The 14,421-nt window shown below is 33.1% G+C and overlaps 2 protein-coding genes across 7 annotated transcripts in view; both read right to left on the reverse strand.

The window, feature by feature from the left end:
• Nucleotides 1-650: 650 nt before the first annotated feature.
• On the reverse strand, nucleotides 651-2,635 carry LOC660001 (alkaline phosphatase). The gene is made up of 5 exons (XM_008199096.3): nucleotides 2,392-2,635; nucleotides 2,215-2,348; nucleotides 1,490-2,045; nucleotides 989-1,435; nucleotides 651-933 (listed from the first exon to the last, which is right to left on the reverse strand). The coding sequence occupies exons 1-5, from the start codon at nucleotides 2,585-2,587 to the stop codon at nucleotides 677-679; spliced, it is 1,590 nt and encodes a 529-aa protein (XP_008197318.3). The 5' UTR covers nucleotides 2,588-2,635; the 3' UTR covers nucleotides 651-676.
• Nucleotides 2,636-2,724: 89 nt separating this feature from the next.
• Nucleotides 2,725-14,421, reverse strand: part of LOC659938 (neo-calmodulin) — a 41,644-nt gene continuing 29,947 nt past the window's right edge. For 5 of the 6 annotated variants that reach the window (XM_966204.5, XM_008199018.3, XM_008199017.3 and 2 more), the window contains 4 exons: nucleotides 8,969-9,217; nucleotides 5,331-5,466; nucleotides 5,000-5,284; nucleotides 2,725-3,564 (listed from right to left, as the gene is read on the reverse strand). In XM_966204.5, coding sequence (XP_971297.2) covers nucleotides 3,533-3,564; nucleotides 5,000-5,284; nucleotides 5,331-5,466; nucleotides 8,969-9,217 — 702 coding nt within the window. In that variant the 3' untranslated portion in view covers nucleotides 2,725-3,532. Of the gene's footprint in view, nucleotides 3,565-4,999; nucleotides 5,285-5,330; nucleotides 5,467-5,524; nucleotides 5,681-8,968; nucleotides 9,218-14,421 lie in introns of those variants that run through there. The other variant, XM_015982935.2, reaches the window with a different exon arrangement.

Genomic DNA, 14,421 nt, shown 5'->3' on the forward strand with positions numbered 1-14,421 from the left:
TTGCTCAAATTTCCTGAGTACTACACTACTGACCTTCAAAGAGATGAAAAAAAAATTTTTTTTAAACTCACTCCAGCAAATTTTTATGGACTTCTATATGTCTTAATAACTCACTAAAGTTGTTAAAAGTCCACAAAAAGTCCATATGTTTAATTTTTTGATGTTTGATTTTTTCAATTTTTGTCGCGATTTTGGTCGATTTCGGGTACCCGGAACATTTCTCGAGCAATAGCTCCGGAACTATTAGAGATAACCTCATGAAGTGTATTATCGTTGGAAAGCTCTTTAAATTATCTATTTTTTTCAAAAAAGATTATTGTTCTCCGACTAATAGTTTTCGAGCAAATTGCTGATAAATGCAAAAATTGGTAATATTTTAAAAAATTCATAACTAAAAAACTATTGGGAATTTGGCAGTTTTCTCGACGCCAATCGCTTCCTCGGATTATTTTGCATTGGTGAGGATGAAAATAGTTCCACTTGTTCGAGTAGTTTTGCTACAATTAAGAAAATATTTTTTTTAATAATGGCCGATTGTCTCAAAATCAAATAGAATTTAAAGTTTTGACTAAATTGAAAAATATTTAGGAAAATTATTTAAAATTTTGACAAACACGTTAGGGGAATTCGGGACATATTGGTACACAGTATTGATTGAAACTCGCTATTTTATTATTTACAAAATAATGCCTGCTAACATTAAAACCACCAAAACTGTGGCAAACCCATGCAAAGTTCCCTTGCTTTTACACGCATTTTCCTCCCCATTGCCTATACAAGAAGCATATGCCATAAAATGTGGTATCACATTTTGTTCCACTACTCCCCTATACAAATGTGCCCATGGCCCTCTTGCAAAAATAATAACATCATCCCCACCATGTGTCTCCGAATCTAGGGGAACCACAGCCGGGTATCTGTACTCAATATCACCTAAAACAACCGACTCACACACGTTATTTTTTCTACTACTCTACCAAAATTATACCCAAATCATCCTTAGATGGGTCATGCCTTGCCCCATCCTCCGCCTTCCTAAACCCAGGCCCATTGGCGTAATTAAGCGTAGTGAAGGCTAACCCATCGGCGGCTTGATCGCCCACGACACCCAAAATATCGTTACCACGGAACGGGTAACCGCCCATGGACATGGTATGGGCATGGTCGGACGTTACCACAATCAGGGTGTCGTGTTCTGAGGTCAAACTCACGGCCCGTTCAACGGCTCGGGAAAACTCTGCGGTTTCCTCCAGGGCCAAGTGGGCCATGGCCTGGTGGTGACCCATATCGATCCTCGCGCCTTCCACAAACAGGAAAAACCCATCAGGGTTCTTCGACAGGATTTTGATGGCGCTTTCGGTCATTTCGGTGAGCGTTGGGTCCATAGCTGGGTCCCGCTCCAGGTGGAAGGGGCAATGGTCACTTTCAAAAATCCCTAAATTATACCATTACTCCCCTCTCCCGAAATTTTAGCAAAATAACTAAATACCTAAAACATAGTCTATGTCCTGGGGGTCAAGACCCAGGAGTTGCTCCCGATTCCAGATATATTTTGCCTTTCCCTTCCTCAATTTCTTCCACCCTTCGATCAAATTCACCCCATCTGACCTGTACCCATAATCGCCCTCCTCCCCCTTAGTGTCATTCGGGAGGAAGGCGTACCGGCCCCCGCCCATGACCACGTTCAAATTTTTACCATCATGGTACACCAGTTGGGTGGCCAAGTCCGTACAAATTTTAGGGTCTTTACCATCGTTCAGTATATCGGTGTCCGTCTCCCACTCCCGTTGGGCCGAGTGCCCGAAAACCCCAGCTGGGGAGGCATGAGTGACTCTGGCCGTGGTCACAAAACCCGTACTTTTACCCTGTTTTTGGGCCCAAAGGGCTATGGATGGGACGTTGTTGGAAGTGTTGGTCATGGCCTGGCAATCGTCCCATGGGACATGGGCCGTTACCCCAACGGTGCCCAAGTTACCCTTGACCCCACCCAGGTATGCAGTGGCGGTGCATGCCGAGTCGGGCACTTGGTAATTGACACAGTATGTCTAAAAAAAACTCAAAAATATTTTTTTATCAATTTTTGGAGTAGATTAAATAGCACTTTAACCGAAAAGGTGGATAAAATGTGTATAACTTGAAAACAATGTCTTATACACGACGATCAAGATTAAGACTTCAGTCTCTTTATCGTCTTGTATAACAACTAACCATTACCTTAGAAATGGCAGTGTGGGGGAATTTGTCGAAAGACAGCTCGAAATTTTCGCCCCCCATGTAAACCCTGGTTGCGGCAAGGGTTGGCACTGACATGCCATCCCCCATAAACAAAATCACGTTTTTTGCAACATCTACAATTTTTTTGTAGAATTTTGATTTTTTGCAAAAACTTACTTGTGTTAATTGTTTCCGAAACGTGGGCTTTGAGGGTGCTTTGCGCTTGTTCGTTCCAAAATTTCGCCGTGTTTTCGTCACTTTTGTATGGAATTTTAGGGGTTGTTTGGGGGTGGGGGTGCATGAGTTTGTCATTCAACCCTTTTGTTTTTGCACAGATGGCGAGATAAATAATTAATGAAATTATTTTGGGCATTTTTGGCGACTTTGTGGCTGTTTTTTGCCGATTGTTGCTTTAAATAGGTTTGAAAGTGTGGGCAAAAAATTATCTAGAGTGGGTTATCTTGTATTATTTTTTATAATGGTATTGTTTCGGGTGCGAAAAAAAACGCCTTGTCGTTAAAACACTCTATTTTGATAAATCAAGTGTACATAAAAAATGTAACGTAACAACAACGAAGGGTTATTGTAGTAAAAACTACAAAATTATAGCCATTCACCGATTAGTTTATTGTCTATGACGAGTGTCCCCTTTAAAGCAAGCGAAAGAGGCGAAAATGGTGAAACGTGGCCTCTTGTCGGTTATTTTAACGAGGACCAGACATTTATACATTTCAACATTTAACTGTAACATTGAATATCACCAAAAATTGGCTCTACTGAATTAATTAATTTAATTAATTTAAAGCATAACTTTGTAAAAAATTCATTATTGGATCATGTTATAAAATGGAATACAATTTGTCTTAAAATTAATTGCTATCTAATTAAACGTGTACTCTAATTGCGATTAATTAGTAACAACCTCATATCAAGCTTTCGTTTCACGTAATTTGTAATTTGTTTGTCATCATCATAGAAACGCGGAGAGAGGAAAAATTCTTAAACTTACTTTAGAAAGACTCGAAAAGGCCTAACAATTAATTAATTACGAAAATTAACAACTAATTAAGGCTGTATTTAATAAAAATAATTTCTCGACCATTATTTTTAATAAATATCTCAACCCTGTAAGTTAGCGTTTGTTTCTTCTTTCAAATGTAAGTATCTAGAAGAATTGTACAGAATAGAAGCAGTGCTTGTAATAATGAATACGATTAGACTGTAGTTGTTTAACTTTATATAATTTTAAGTTTTTTGTTGCTGGGCATTCTTTGATATAAGCAGTACGCTAATTGGACCATTGGCTTCCAGTCTCTTTCTAGTTCTTGGCCGTCAAAATGTTGACGAATTCTGGAAAAAAAGCACAAAATTAGTACTTATTTACGCAATGAAAAAAACTAATTTTAACGAATTACACTCAATTAATTGATTCAAGGTTAAATAACTACTTAATTCGAATTTTACACATAAAGTAATTATTTTTGTTAAACGTAAAATAAAAATTATATAATTAAGTGCCACAAAATTTTATTAATTACTTAATAAAATTAATTAATAATTAATACTCAAAAGAAAATCGTAATTACCTGGTACAATTAGTAATTCATTCAAGCAATTAAAAGTCCTAATTTCAACAAATTACACTTAATTAACTGATTCTAGGTTATATAACTAATTAATTCAATTAACTGCCTGGAAATTTTCTTAATTATTGTAAATTTTGAAATTGAGAAAAACCTGATTACTTAGAAAAAATAAGTAATCGTAATTAATTAGAGGCATTTTTAACACGTACAAAAATAACAAAATTAGTAATTCAACTACGTAATTAGAAGGCCTAATTTCAACGAATTACATTACACTTAATGAAACTAAATACAGAAACAACTGATTCCAAGTTAAATAATTGATTAATTGGAACTTTACACGTAAATTATAATAAGTAATTACTAACTATAGTAACTAAAACATTACTTTTGCAAGTTAGTTTTGTTAAACTAAAATAAAAATTACAATTAACTGCCCGGAAATTAAATTATTTATTATAATATTTTCACATTATTGAAAATTAAAAAATTACTCAAGAACACAATAAATAATTGTAATTAATTATTAAAATTAATTAATAAAATTAGTAATTCATTTACGTAATTAGTAGTAATTTCAACGAATTACACTAACAAAACTTAACTCAGAAGCAATTAACAAATTCCAAATTAAATAAATAATTAATTAATTGGAATTTTGCACATTAATTATAATAAGTAATTAGTAATTATTAATTAAAACAACAGTTTTGTTATTTTTATTGAGCATAAAATTAATTGCATGGAAATTCCGTTAATTATTGAATTCACGTAATTGAAAATTACGAAAAACGGAAAAAATGAATCGTAATTATTTAGAGACACTTTCAACACTTGGAAAAAAATTAACCAGCTATAAAGCAACGTAATAAAATTAATTATAGTTTGCAGGAGCACTTGAAATATCGAGCGTCCGTAATTAATTAAACTCCTCTGCAATGATTATAATTAAACATGAGACAAGCTAATAAAATGATTCGTAGCATTTTCGTCGGTCATAATTATAATTTGTTTTGGCAAAGTTGCAATCGATTATAGCCGCGCAATTACTTAGAATTACTAATTAAATTGGAAAATTTGATGCGTCCAATCCAATCACGAGCAGTGACCTTACGCAACAATACTCGTCTCATTAAAATCGCCTAATTATTGACTCGGTGCCAAGTCGAAAATATCTCGCATATTTTTCTCGCACCCACCTTCGTAGTTGACTTGGCCGTCGCCGTCCAAGTCCGCCTCTTTGATCATATCGTCGACCTCCTCTTCAGAGAGGCGCTCCCCCAGGCTGGTCATCACGTGACGCAGCTCATTGGACGATATCAGCCCGTCGTTGTTCTTATCAAAGACGCGAAACGCCTCCTTCAGCTCCTCTTCCCCGTCGGCGTCCTTCAACTTCTTGGACATCATCTGCAGGAATTCGTTGAACTCGATGGTGCCGTTGCCGTCCTGGTCCACCTCGTTCACCATGTCGCGCAGTTCCGTCTCTGAAAATGGCGGATGAGCCTCCCCTCCGGCCGCCATTACGCTTACCTGTAGGTCGTTGACCCAGCGACCGCATTACCACCCCTAGCTCCGCCATTGTTATCGTGCCGTCTTCGTCTTTGTCAAAAAGCATGAAGGCTTCCTTGAACTCGGCCACTTGGTCCTCCGATAAGCCATATTCCGTCTGTAACGAAAAACTAAGTTAATTTTTTTTCGGACATTTTTCCACCCCCTCCACTCACGGATGTCTGGATTACGTCTAAATTGCTGGTCAAGCGCCTCAAACGGCTGTATTCCTGGCCGTAGCGTTCGGTTTCTGTCATCTTATGAATCTAGTGAGCTGGTTTCGTCCAGCCAACTCGATTTTCGCCAAACAACTAAGTAAATTTCGGTGTTTATGTAACCTTCTATTTATTTACTTCGTTGTTGGCAAAACGACAGCTTATTTGAAATTTTTCGGGAGAGATGAGATGCACCCTTTGATAATGAAACAATGACCCAATTGACGACGACGAAAATATATGTCGCATAAATACATTTTCGATTTGTTTTCTTCTGGTGATAGCGAATATCGGCAAGGATTTTTTCCAAATTGAATTTTGTGGCGGTCGTTACCGCATATTTACATTTCATTCAGTCCAGCACACAAAGAACAATATTAGTGGGAGTTGACGTTACATTTTTCAATGATGTATGCTTTGTTGACGCGCCTTGATTAAAAACAATGCAAATTTATGGGTCAATAAATGAATTGCGTAGCTAACGTGCGTCTCAAATTGCTGTGAATTTTTACCATGGCTAGAAAATCTTTTTTTGGGCATCTCCAGCTGTTTTGAACACACTTTGTATTATTTCAAATACGGCGTGATTTGCTAATCGATTTTTTACTCAAAAAAATAAAAAAAAAATATTGCCACAGAGAAAAATATGGAATATTTAAGATCAAACGATTTAATCATGATTTTTTCTTATGTTCTTTCTTTTTATCTGATTTCCTACAGATTTTTTCTTTTTAATTAGAAATTTAAATTTTTTTACCTAAATTTAGGGTAGCCACTTGTCACATTGGAAAATTTTATTCAACAAAAAAAATTCATAACTCAAAAACTAAAAGTCGTAGAGCAATGCGGTTTGTTCCATTGAATTCAGCGGTTCATTTTCTGTATTATACCAACCTTGCACGAGATTTAAAATTTTCAATTTTTTTGCTCAAATTTCCTGAGTAATACACTTACTTACCTTCAAAGAGGAGAAAAAAATTTTTTTTAAACTAACTCCAGCAAATTTTTATGGACTTCTGCATGTCTTAGCAACCCACAAAAGTTGTTAAAAGTCCACAAAAAGTCTAAATGTTCGATTTTTTGATGTTTGATTTTTTCAATTTTCGTCGCAATTTTTGTCAGTTTTGGGTACCAGGACCATTTCTCGAGCAATAGCTCCGGAACTATTAGAGATAACCTCATGAAGTGTACTATCGTTGGAAAGCTCTCTAAATTATCTATTTTTTTAAAAAAATATTATTGTTCTCCGACTAATAGTTTTCGAGCAAATTGCTGCTAAATGCTAAAATTGGTAAAATTTTAAAAAATTCATAACTAAAAAACTATTGGGAATTTGGCAATTTTCTCAATGCCAATCGATTCCCCGGATCATTTTGCATGGGTATGGATTAAAACAGTTCCACTTTTTAGAATAGTTTAGCCGTAAATGAGAAAATATAAAAAATAAAAAAAAAGTTAACACCCCCCCCCTTAAAATCGGTCAATTTTTAAAGTGTCTCAAAATCAAATGAAACCCATCCTATCTTATAGTTTTTGATGTGCTCTTTACGATGGAACAAACCGTTTTCTCCTAGCACTTTTAGTTTGGCCGTAATCGGCGATTGAAAATTGAAATTTTTTTGCGAGATATCGCTTTGAGTCTTATGCTATTTTGTAGAGTTTTTTATTCCGGTTGTCCTCCATTTTTTTGTTTCTCGATAACTCTAATAGTTTCGCCGTAATTGGCGGTTGAAAATTGAAAAAAAGTGAAAATGGAAACCTTTTTTTGCGCTTTTCTCAGAAACTGTAAGATTTAGAGCAACGAACAAAAAACAATCGAATAGCGCTTAATTTTATCTATTTTTTCGTCTAAACCCGGAGCCGCTCCGTGCAACGGTTCCGGTTACAGAGGCGATCAAAGTTTTTCACTAAAAAAATTCATAAAAAAAAACTAAAAGTCGTAGAGCATTGCGGTTTGTTCCATTGAATTCTACGGCTCATTTTACATATTATATCAGTTTTTCACAAGAATTAAAAATTTAAAATTTTTTGCCTAAATTTAGGGTAGCCATTTGTCATAGTGAAAAATTTTATTCATTAAAAAAATTCATAACTCGAAAACTAAAAGTCGTAGAGCAGTGCGGTTTGTTCCATTGGATTCAGCGGCTTTTTTTCTTTGTTATACTAATTTTTCACGCAATTTAAAATTTTCAATTTTTTTGCTCAAATTTCCTGAGTAATAATACTTTACCTTCAAAAATGTGAAAAAAATTTTTTTTTAAACTAACTCCAGCAAATTTTTATGGACTTCTACATGTCTTAACAACCCACTAAAGTTGTTAAAAGTCCACAAAAAGTCCAAATGTTCGATTTTTTGATGTTTGATTTTTCCAATTTTTGTTGCGATTTTGGTCGATTTCGGGTATCTGGAACATTTATCGAGCAATAATTTTGGAACTATTAGAGATAACTCCATGAAGTATATTATCTTTGGAAAGCTCTTTTAATTATCTATCTTTTTCAAGAAAGACCTTTGTTCTCCGACTAATAGTTTTCGAGAAAATTGCAAATAAAAGCAAAAATAGGTACAATTTTAAAAAATTTATAACTAAGAAACTATTAGGAATTTGGCAATTTTCTCAATGCCAATCGATTTCCCGGATCATTTTGCAAGAGTGAGGATTAAAATAGTTCAACTTTTTCGAACAATTTTGCCGTAATTGAGAAATAATAAAAAAAATATATTTTTAAATGGATGTAAATTGGCGACCAAGTTGAAAAATTGCGTTGTTTCTCTTGCTATAGTTTAGATTAGGTTTGTTAGTGAAAAACTTTTCTTTTTTGCAAAAAGGCCTAAAAATCACGTAACTAGTTCATGTAGAAAAGTCCAGTAATCTAAAAATGCATTAAAAATGCATTTTTTTTTCTATCAGTAGTAGGGGAGAGTGAGGTAAAATGATCCCTTTAAAGAGAAAACTCTTTATAATGTGGGATTTAGACAAAAATTTAGATTTAGAAAAAAAATTTGTTCATCAAGTCACCTATGAAATTTGAACGTAGTGCCGCTTGATTTAAAAAAAAAATAAAAATAAAACAGAGAAACTAAATAGTCATTTAGACGAAGCGGAACAATGAATTTGAATTCCATAGTCAACTTGATGAACACCATTTTTGAACACACTGTATTAATGTTTTAATTAAAACTCGGATAAATTTGATTATATTTATTGTTTCAAAATTCGAGTTTTAAGAATTTTGCGTTTGGACGTGAGTCACATTTTTCGCAATTTTTTCCAAAAACTAAATGATTGCGCCTCGCCGGCCCATTTATCCAGTCCCATTTCGCCGACTCATTTCCCGCTCTAAAAATACGCCTCGTCGAAAATTTCAAGATCGCTCGAACCGGGTTACGGTTACGCCACTCACCAGGTTAATAGTCACGATGAGGTCGTGCTGGTGATGTTTCCCCTTCTTGGTCTTCTTCGCCGTTTTGTTAACAGCCGCAGCCGCCGCCTTGGCCGGCGCCTGCTTGATCGGCTGCCCTTTCTGGGCCGCATTCTTCTGCGACGGCTTGCTTGGTGTCTTCGGGGGGCCGTTTTTGGCCCCGTGTGTCGGCGTGCGTTGCCCGGCTTGCAGCTTTTGGGCCACGTGACCGTCAGCCGGCTTATTGCGGGCCTGAAACAACAACAGGAACCGCTATTTATACCGAAAAATATAAAAATAGCCGCGTATTGATTCTACAAACATGGAGTAAAAATAACAGCCAAAATATAAAATTGAAAGTGAAATGTGAGAATTGATTTGTTGACGCGGGGATTTGCTGATTAATTAGTGGCGCTTTGTGCTTTTGATGACAGGCGGTGGCGGTTTGTTGCAATTTCCTGTTTTCGCATCGAATTGTTGCATTTGATTCGGGATGATTCATTTGGCTTATTTTGGGACAAAGAAGTTGCGATTCGACGATTTCTATTTTTCTCAATCATTATTTTTATTTTAAATTGCTTTATTTACTACTTGATCAAAACAGATATTTTTGCAGCACCTCAAATGGAGTGCATCAAAATATCAATTAGTTTAATTAGTTTAAATTATCAATTTGTTTAACAAAATTTTTGTTTAATTAAAATTCATATATCATTACGAATGTTCAATGTTTAAAATCCTCTTTGTCTTTGTTTAATTTGTCACTCCAGTAAAGTAGAATGCATTTTTTTAATAACTATAAAAATAAAATGACAATCTTTGGTTGTGATTAACACAAACTAAGTTTTTTATTTAATTTACCAAAACCAAACCATAGATTTTTCTAACGGAACGCTTTGGCTCCAAAAATATGAAACAGACAGACAGACAACAAAGCAAGTTAAATAAAACCTTTTAACTAACATTTTTTTTGCAATTTTTTTAACGTGAAAAACCAACTTAAATTATTAGTTTACAAATAATACCGGTGCCTAATGGCTTAAGCAAATCGAAAATTATGTTAAAAAATCGAAAACTATGTAGTTAGTTTTGCATAAATGTGCCAGAACATGCCATTTATCCAATTATTCATTCCATTTCTTGTTTTACAGCGAAAAATTCACACGATGTTTTGTAAAAAAATTAATTAAAATAAATTAGAATTGAGGTTTTTTGGCTTGATTAGAGTGAATTACATTGTTTTGAGCCTAAAACTCACTCGTATTTTGCAAAATTTTTGCCTAATACTTATTAAGAAGTTTTAAGGAAAATAAAAAATGTCTTTATTTTATTATTTTTATTGTTTAATGTTTCCCCATAAAAAAAGCAGCTAGCTAACTGAATAATTGGTTTCAAGACTTTTCTTCAGTGAAAGCCGACTTTGTACGTGAAATTCCGCTCAAATATTATCAGAAAGAGACATTACTTTTGTCTTTTAGCACACTCTTAGTTAAAAATAAATCACTTATTTTGCATAAATTTCTAGAAAATCAGAAAGGAAGCGTGAAAATGATGTTGTTTTTGAGTAAGAAACTTACTTATTTTGCGATTTTTTTTTGTAAAATGTTTAAAATATATCGAAATTAACATTTTTTTGACTAGTTAGAGTTTTTTTGCGGAATTTTTGAAAAATCATTTATTTTAATACCTTATTCTGAAATAATGAAACTTCCCTCTAATGAAATAAAAGAACCTGTTTTTATATTCCTTTTGCTGTAGGTATAGATCTTGCTTATTTATTATTGAAAAACTTTTCTTTTTTTGTAAAAACTCACGTAATTAGTCAATGTATGTAAATTTTAATTTGTTTTTTTACATCACCATTAATTGTTGAAATAAGGAATTGGATGGTAAACAAAAGTTTGCTAATTTGTTGTAATTTTAAGGAAAGAAGATTGAATCAGGTAATACATAAGGTTAGATAGATTTATTTAATTGTAGAAATTTTGTCAGGAGAATTGAAAAACATCGTTTTTAGTTTAAAATACGTTATTTTAGAATTACCAAATTTCAAATCTTTTCATCTTTACTTTTTTTTAATGTTACACCCTTCAAAAAAAATTTTTACAATAATGGTAAATTTTTAGAGAAAATAAGGAATAATTTAAAAAAATAAGAAATAATTTGAAAAAAGTAGAGACATTAGATAATTAGAGACCCACTGTTTTTATGTTATTTTTTTATCAAAATAGAGTGTTTTAATGACAAGGTGATTTTTTTCGTACCCGAAAACAATACCGCTATAAAAAATACGAGATAATACACTCCAGATAATTTTTTGCAATTAATTAATTAATTAATTTAGTAGAAATAAACAAAACAAAATGAGCAAAATGTTCATTAATACTTGTTTTTTCCCAGTAAAACAGGCAAGGAAATAAAACTGACATAAAATCAGATTCAGTCATTTTTATTTTATGGTTTGTTGTCCACAAACCGTAATTGGCTTTTAATGCCTCCCTTTTAATTCGTCTTTTCATCAGTCCGGTTAATTACAAATTCAATAACTAGAATTGATAAATAATTCCCTATTATTACAAATCGATCCCTTGTATAAATAAAATGTTTACGACTTTGTGACCTATTCAAAAGTTTGCGAAAAAATTTATTACACTGCAACATTTCCGCGTCTTTTCAACCCTCCTTCTTGGCGCCACAATATCATGTAACTCCGACCAAAACAATCCCAGACAGTTGCAATCAAAATTCCCAATTCGGGGACAAAATAGATCAAAGTAGAAATTCAAACTAAAAGAGCTACAACAAAAATTAATTGCACTGCGTGACGCAGCGAGAAAACGCACAATTAAGTGCTAATGCCGGGTATATTTTGAGGCGAAATTGCGAGCTTTATGCTCTTGCGGAGCAATAAGTTTGATTTATTTGGCATAAAAATTTTCCGCTCACTCTGTAATTTTTTACCCACGTGTGAAAACTATTTCCCCGTCAAAAAAACCAAACCTGGACCGTGAAGAAAAGTGTTTTAATTTGTGCCGAGACGGAATTTTTGACACAGGGCCAGGGATAATTTAGCGACCATTTATCTTAATTTTAATAAACGAATACTTCCAATTTTTGCACGAAATTTTCGAGGCCGACGAACTTCACTCTGGACGGATCAAAGTTTGAGCTGATAACTCATTTATCTATTTTTATTATTTCGATAAAATCTGCTTTCGGCTCTCCAGCGTTATTAATGGGAGTTAGTCGAATTTATTTACGAAGAGTTATGGCCCGGCTCCTGACCGTTTTATTTATCATTGTAAATGTTTCCTTCACGAGAAAATTAAATGCGAAGAATTGGCTTTTAAAAATGAAACGAGACGTTCACCCCTCTGCATAATTATAAACGTATTTGTTTAACGAAATCGGTTCGATCTAATTACCCGGCTTGAGGCTGTGCGAACACTCGTGGATGTAATTTGCCTGAAAGAAATGTACACAACTTACCTTATTTGCCAAAAACGTTTATTTAGGGACAAGAATGAAAAAAGCTGGAATTGTGCTGAAATTTATTTCGAGTTTTGGAAATAAGTATTAATCCTCCTTCCACCGAATCTCATTATCTTGTCACGAAGCTTTCAGTCTAATTATCCTTTATGCAACTGTTCCATCAAGTATAATAACCGCATCCGCAAAACTATTCCAAGCTTCGCTTTAAACTTAAATAAAGCCTTGCTAATCCAGGCTGAATTACCACCACGATAAATACTCGTAATATTGCCAATTTCCCGCCAATCAGTCCTTTATTTTCCCCGATTTATGCCTCGTAAATACGAGCATCTGCTTTCAGTTTTACGGCCATCTTATTTCAGAAGTTGCTCAATTGTTTATGACCCATTTTTTATTTTTTGTTACGGAAATTATTTGCTCCATTTTTTCAGTTCAACGAAAGCAAGGGGACATAAAATGGTGTAATTATATTGTCTAAATGGTTTTATTCTTACTTACAAATTAGATCGAAACTTGCTATAAATGACCAAAAAACACTACTTAATTTTTGTTTCTTTCGAGTGGTAAAATCACCAAAATAGCTTAAAAATTTTGTTATTTTTGGCTTTTTCAAGAGTTTAAGCACATTATTAAGGTAAAAACAATACGTATTATTCATTATTTTAGCTAAAATTGGCTGGAAAATCTCGGAATACGTTTGATTTTTTTTTATTTCGCAAGGTTATGTCAAAGTTTTGGTTATTGTTTTACTCGATTTAGTTCGTTTTTGAACAAAATTTCTTCAAAAATACACCAAAAAAGTCGAACTGAACGTTCTTTTTTGTTTTCAGAAAAAAATATTTTTCTAAATTTGTAAAAATGTGAAAAACAAACCAAAATTTTACCAGATTAGACCGAAAATTGTGTGAATTCTAGTTTTCTAAATTGATTAAACACCTTTTTAAGATAAAAACTGTGTTCTTTAGAAAAAAAACACTATTTTTTATTAGAATTAGATCGAACCTGATGTTGTCTTATCTTTTATAGTTTTTTTATTTATTTGGCAATAAGTTGTCAAAAGACACGAAAAAATCACAAAATAAATGGGAGCTCATGTTAAGTTTTTCAAGATTTAGCTGTCAAAATAGACCAAAAAATTACAGAATTTGGTCAAAAATCAGATAAAATGTTAAGATTAAGATGATGTATTTAAAACAATTTGAAAAATTATCCATAAGTAAATAAAAAGTTGGGTAATTTTTGCCTTTTTGGAGTGTTTAGAATGTTTTTTAGCTGGAAACAAAAATATTTGCAAAATTTTAACAAATCAAACCAGAAAATCAACAAAATTAAGACAAAATACCTTTTTCTTTTGAAGAATTTTGGAAAAACTGGCTGAAAAATTACCAAAATTCTATTGAAAAAAAAATTTTAATTAATTCAATTCTTTTTTGAACCTGAAAATCATTTCATTTGTAAAGTTTTTGCAAAACGTTTCAAAATCACAAAAATAAAAAAATAAACAAATGTTTGCTTGTTTTACGCGATTTTTTGAGCGAAATTTCGTCAAGAATAAGCTGAACAATGCCAAAATGTGTTCGAAAAAGTTATTGTTTTTACTTTTTTCAAGGCAAAAACGTAATTATTTTGCAAAAACTGCAAAAAATAAGTGAAATAATTGTCAAGAAAATAATTTAGCAGTCCCTTTAATAAAGATACCCACTCGCTATCGCTCGTTCGTGCTCTAAAATGTACCGATTATATTAACTGCTCAATGATTATTAATGTAGATACGTAATTATTTTGCAAAAGTTGTCAAAATTAAGTCAAGAAATTTCCGAAAAGTTTATTTAATAACTCCCTATATCAAAAGCACTCACTCGCTATCGCTTGCTCGTGCTTTAAAATTAAATTATTTCAATGCAGATACGTAATTATTTCGCAAAAATTGAAAAAAAAGGCAAAAAATCGCTAAAAATATAATT

The sequence above is a fragment of the Tribolium castaneum genome, chromosome 6 (assembly GCF_031307605.1).
Source record: "Tribolium castaneum strain GA2 chromosome 6, icTriCast1.1, whole genome shotgun sequence".
In the NCBI taxonomy this organism is placed as follows: Eukaryota; Metazoa; Arthropoda; class Insecta; order Coleoptera; family Tenebrionidae; genus Tribolium; species Tribolium castaneum.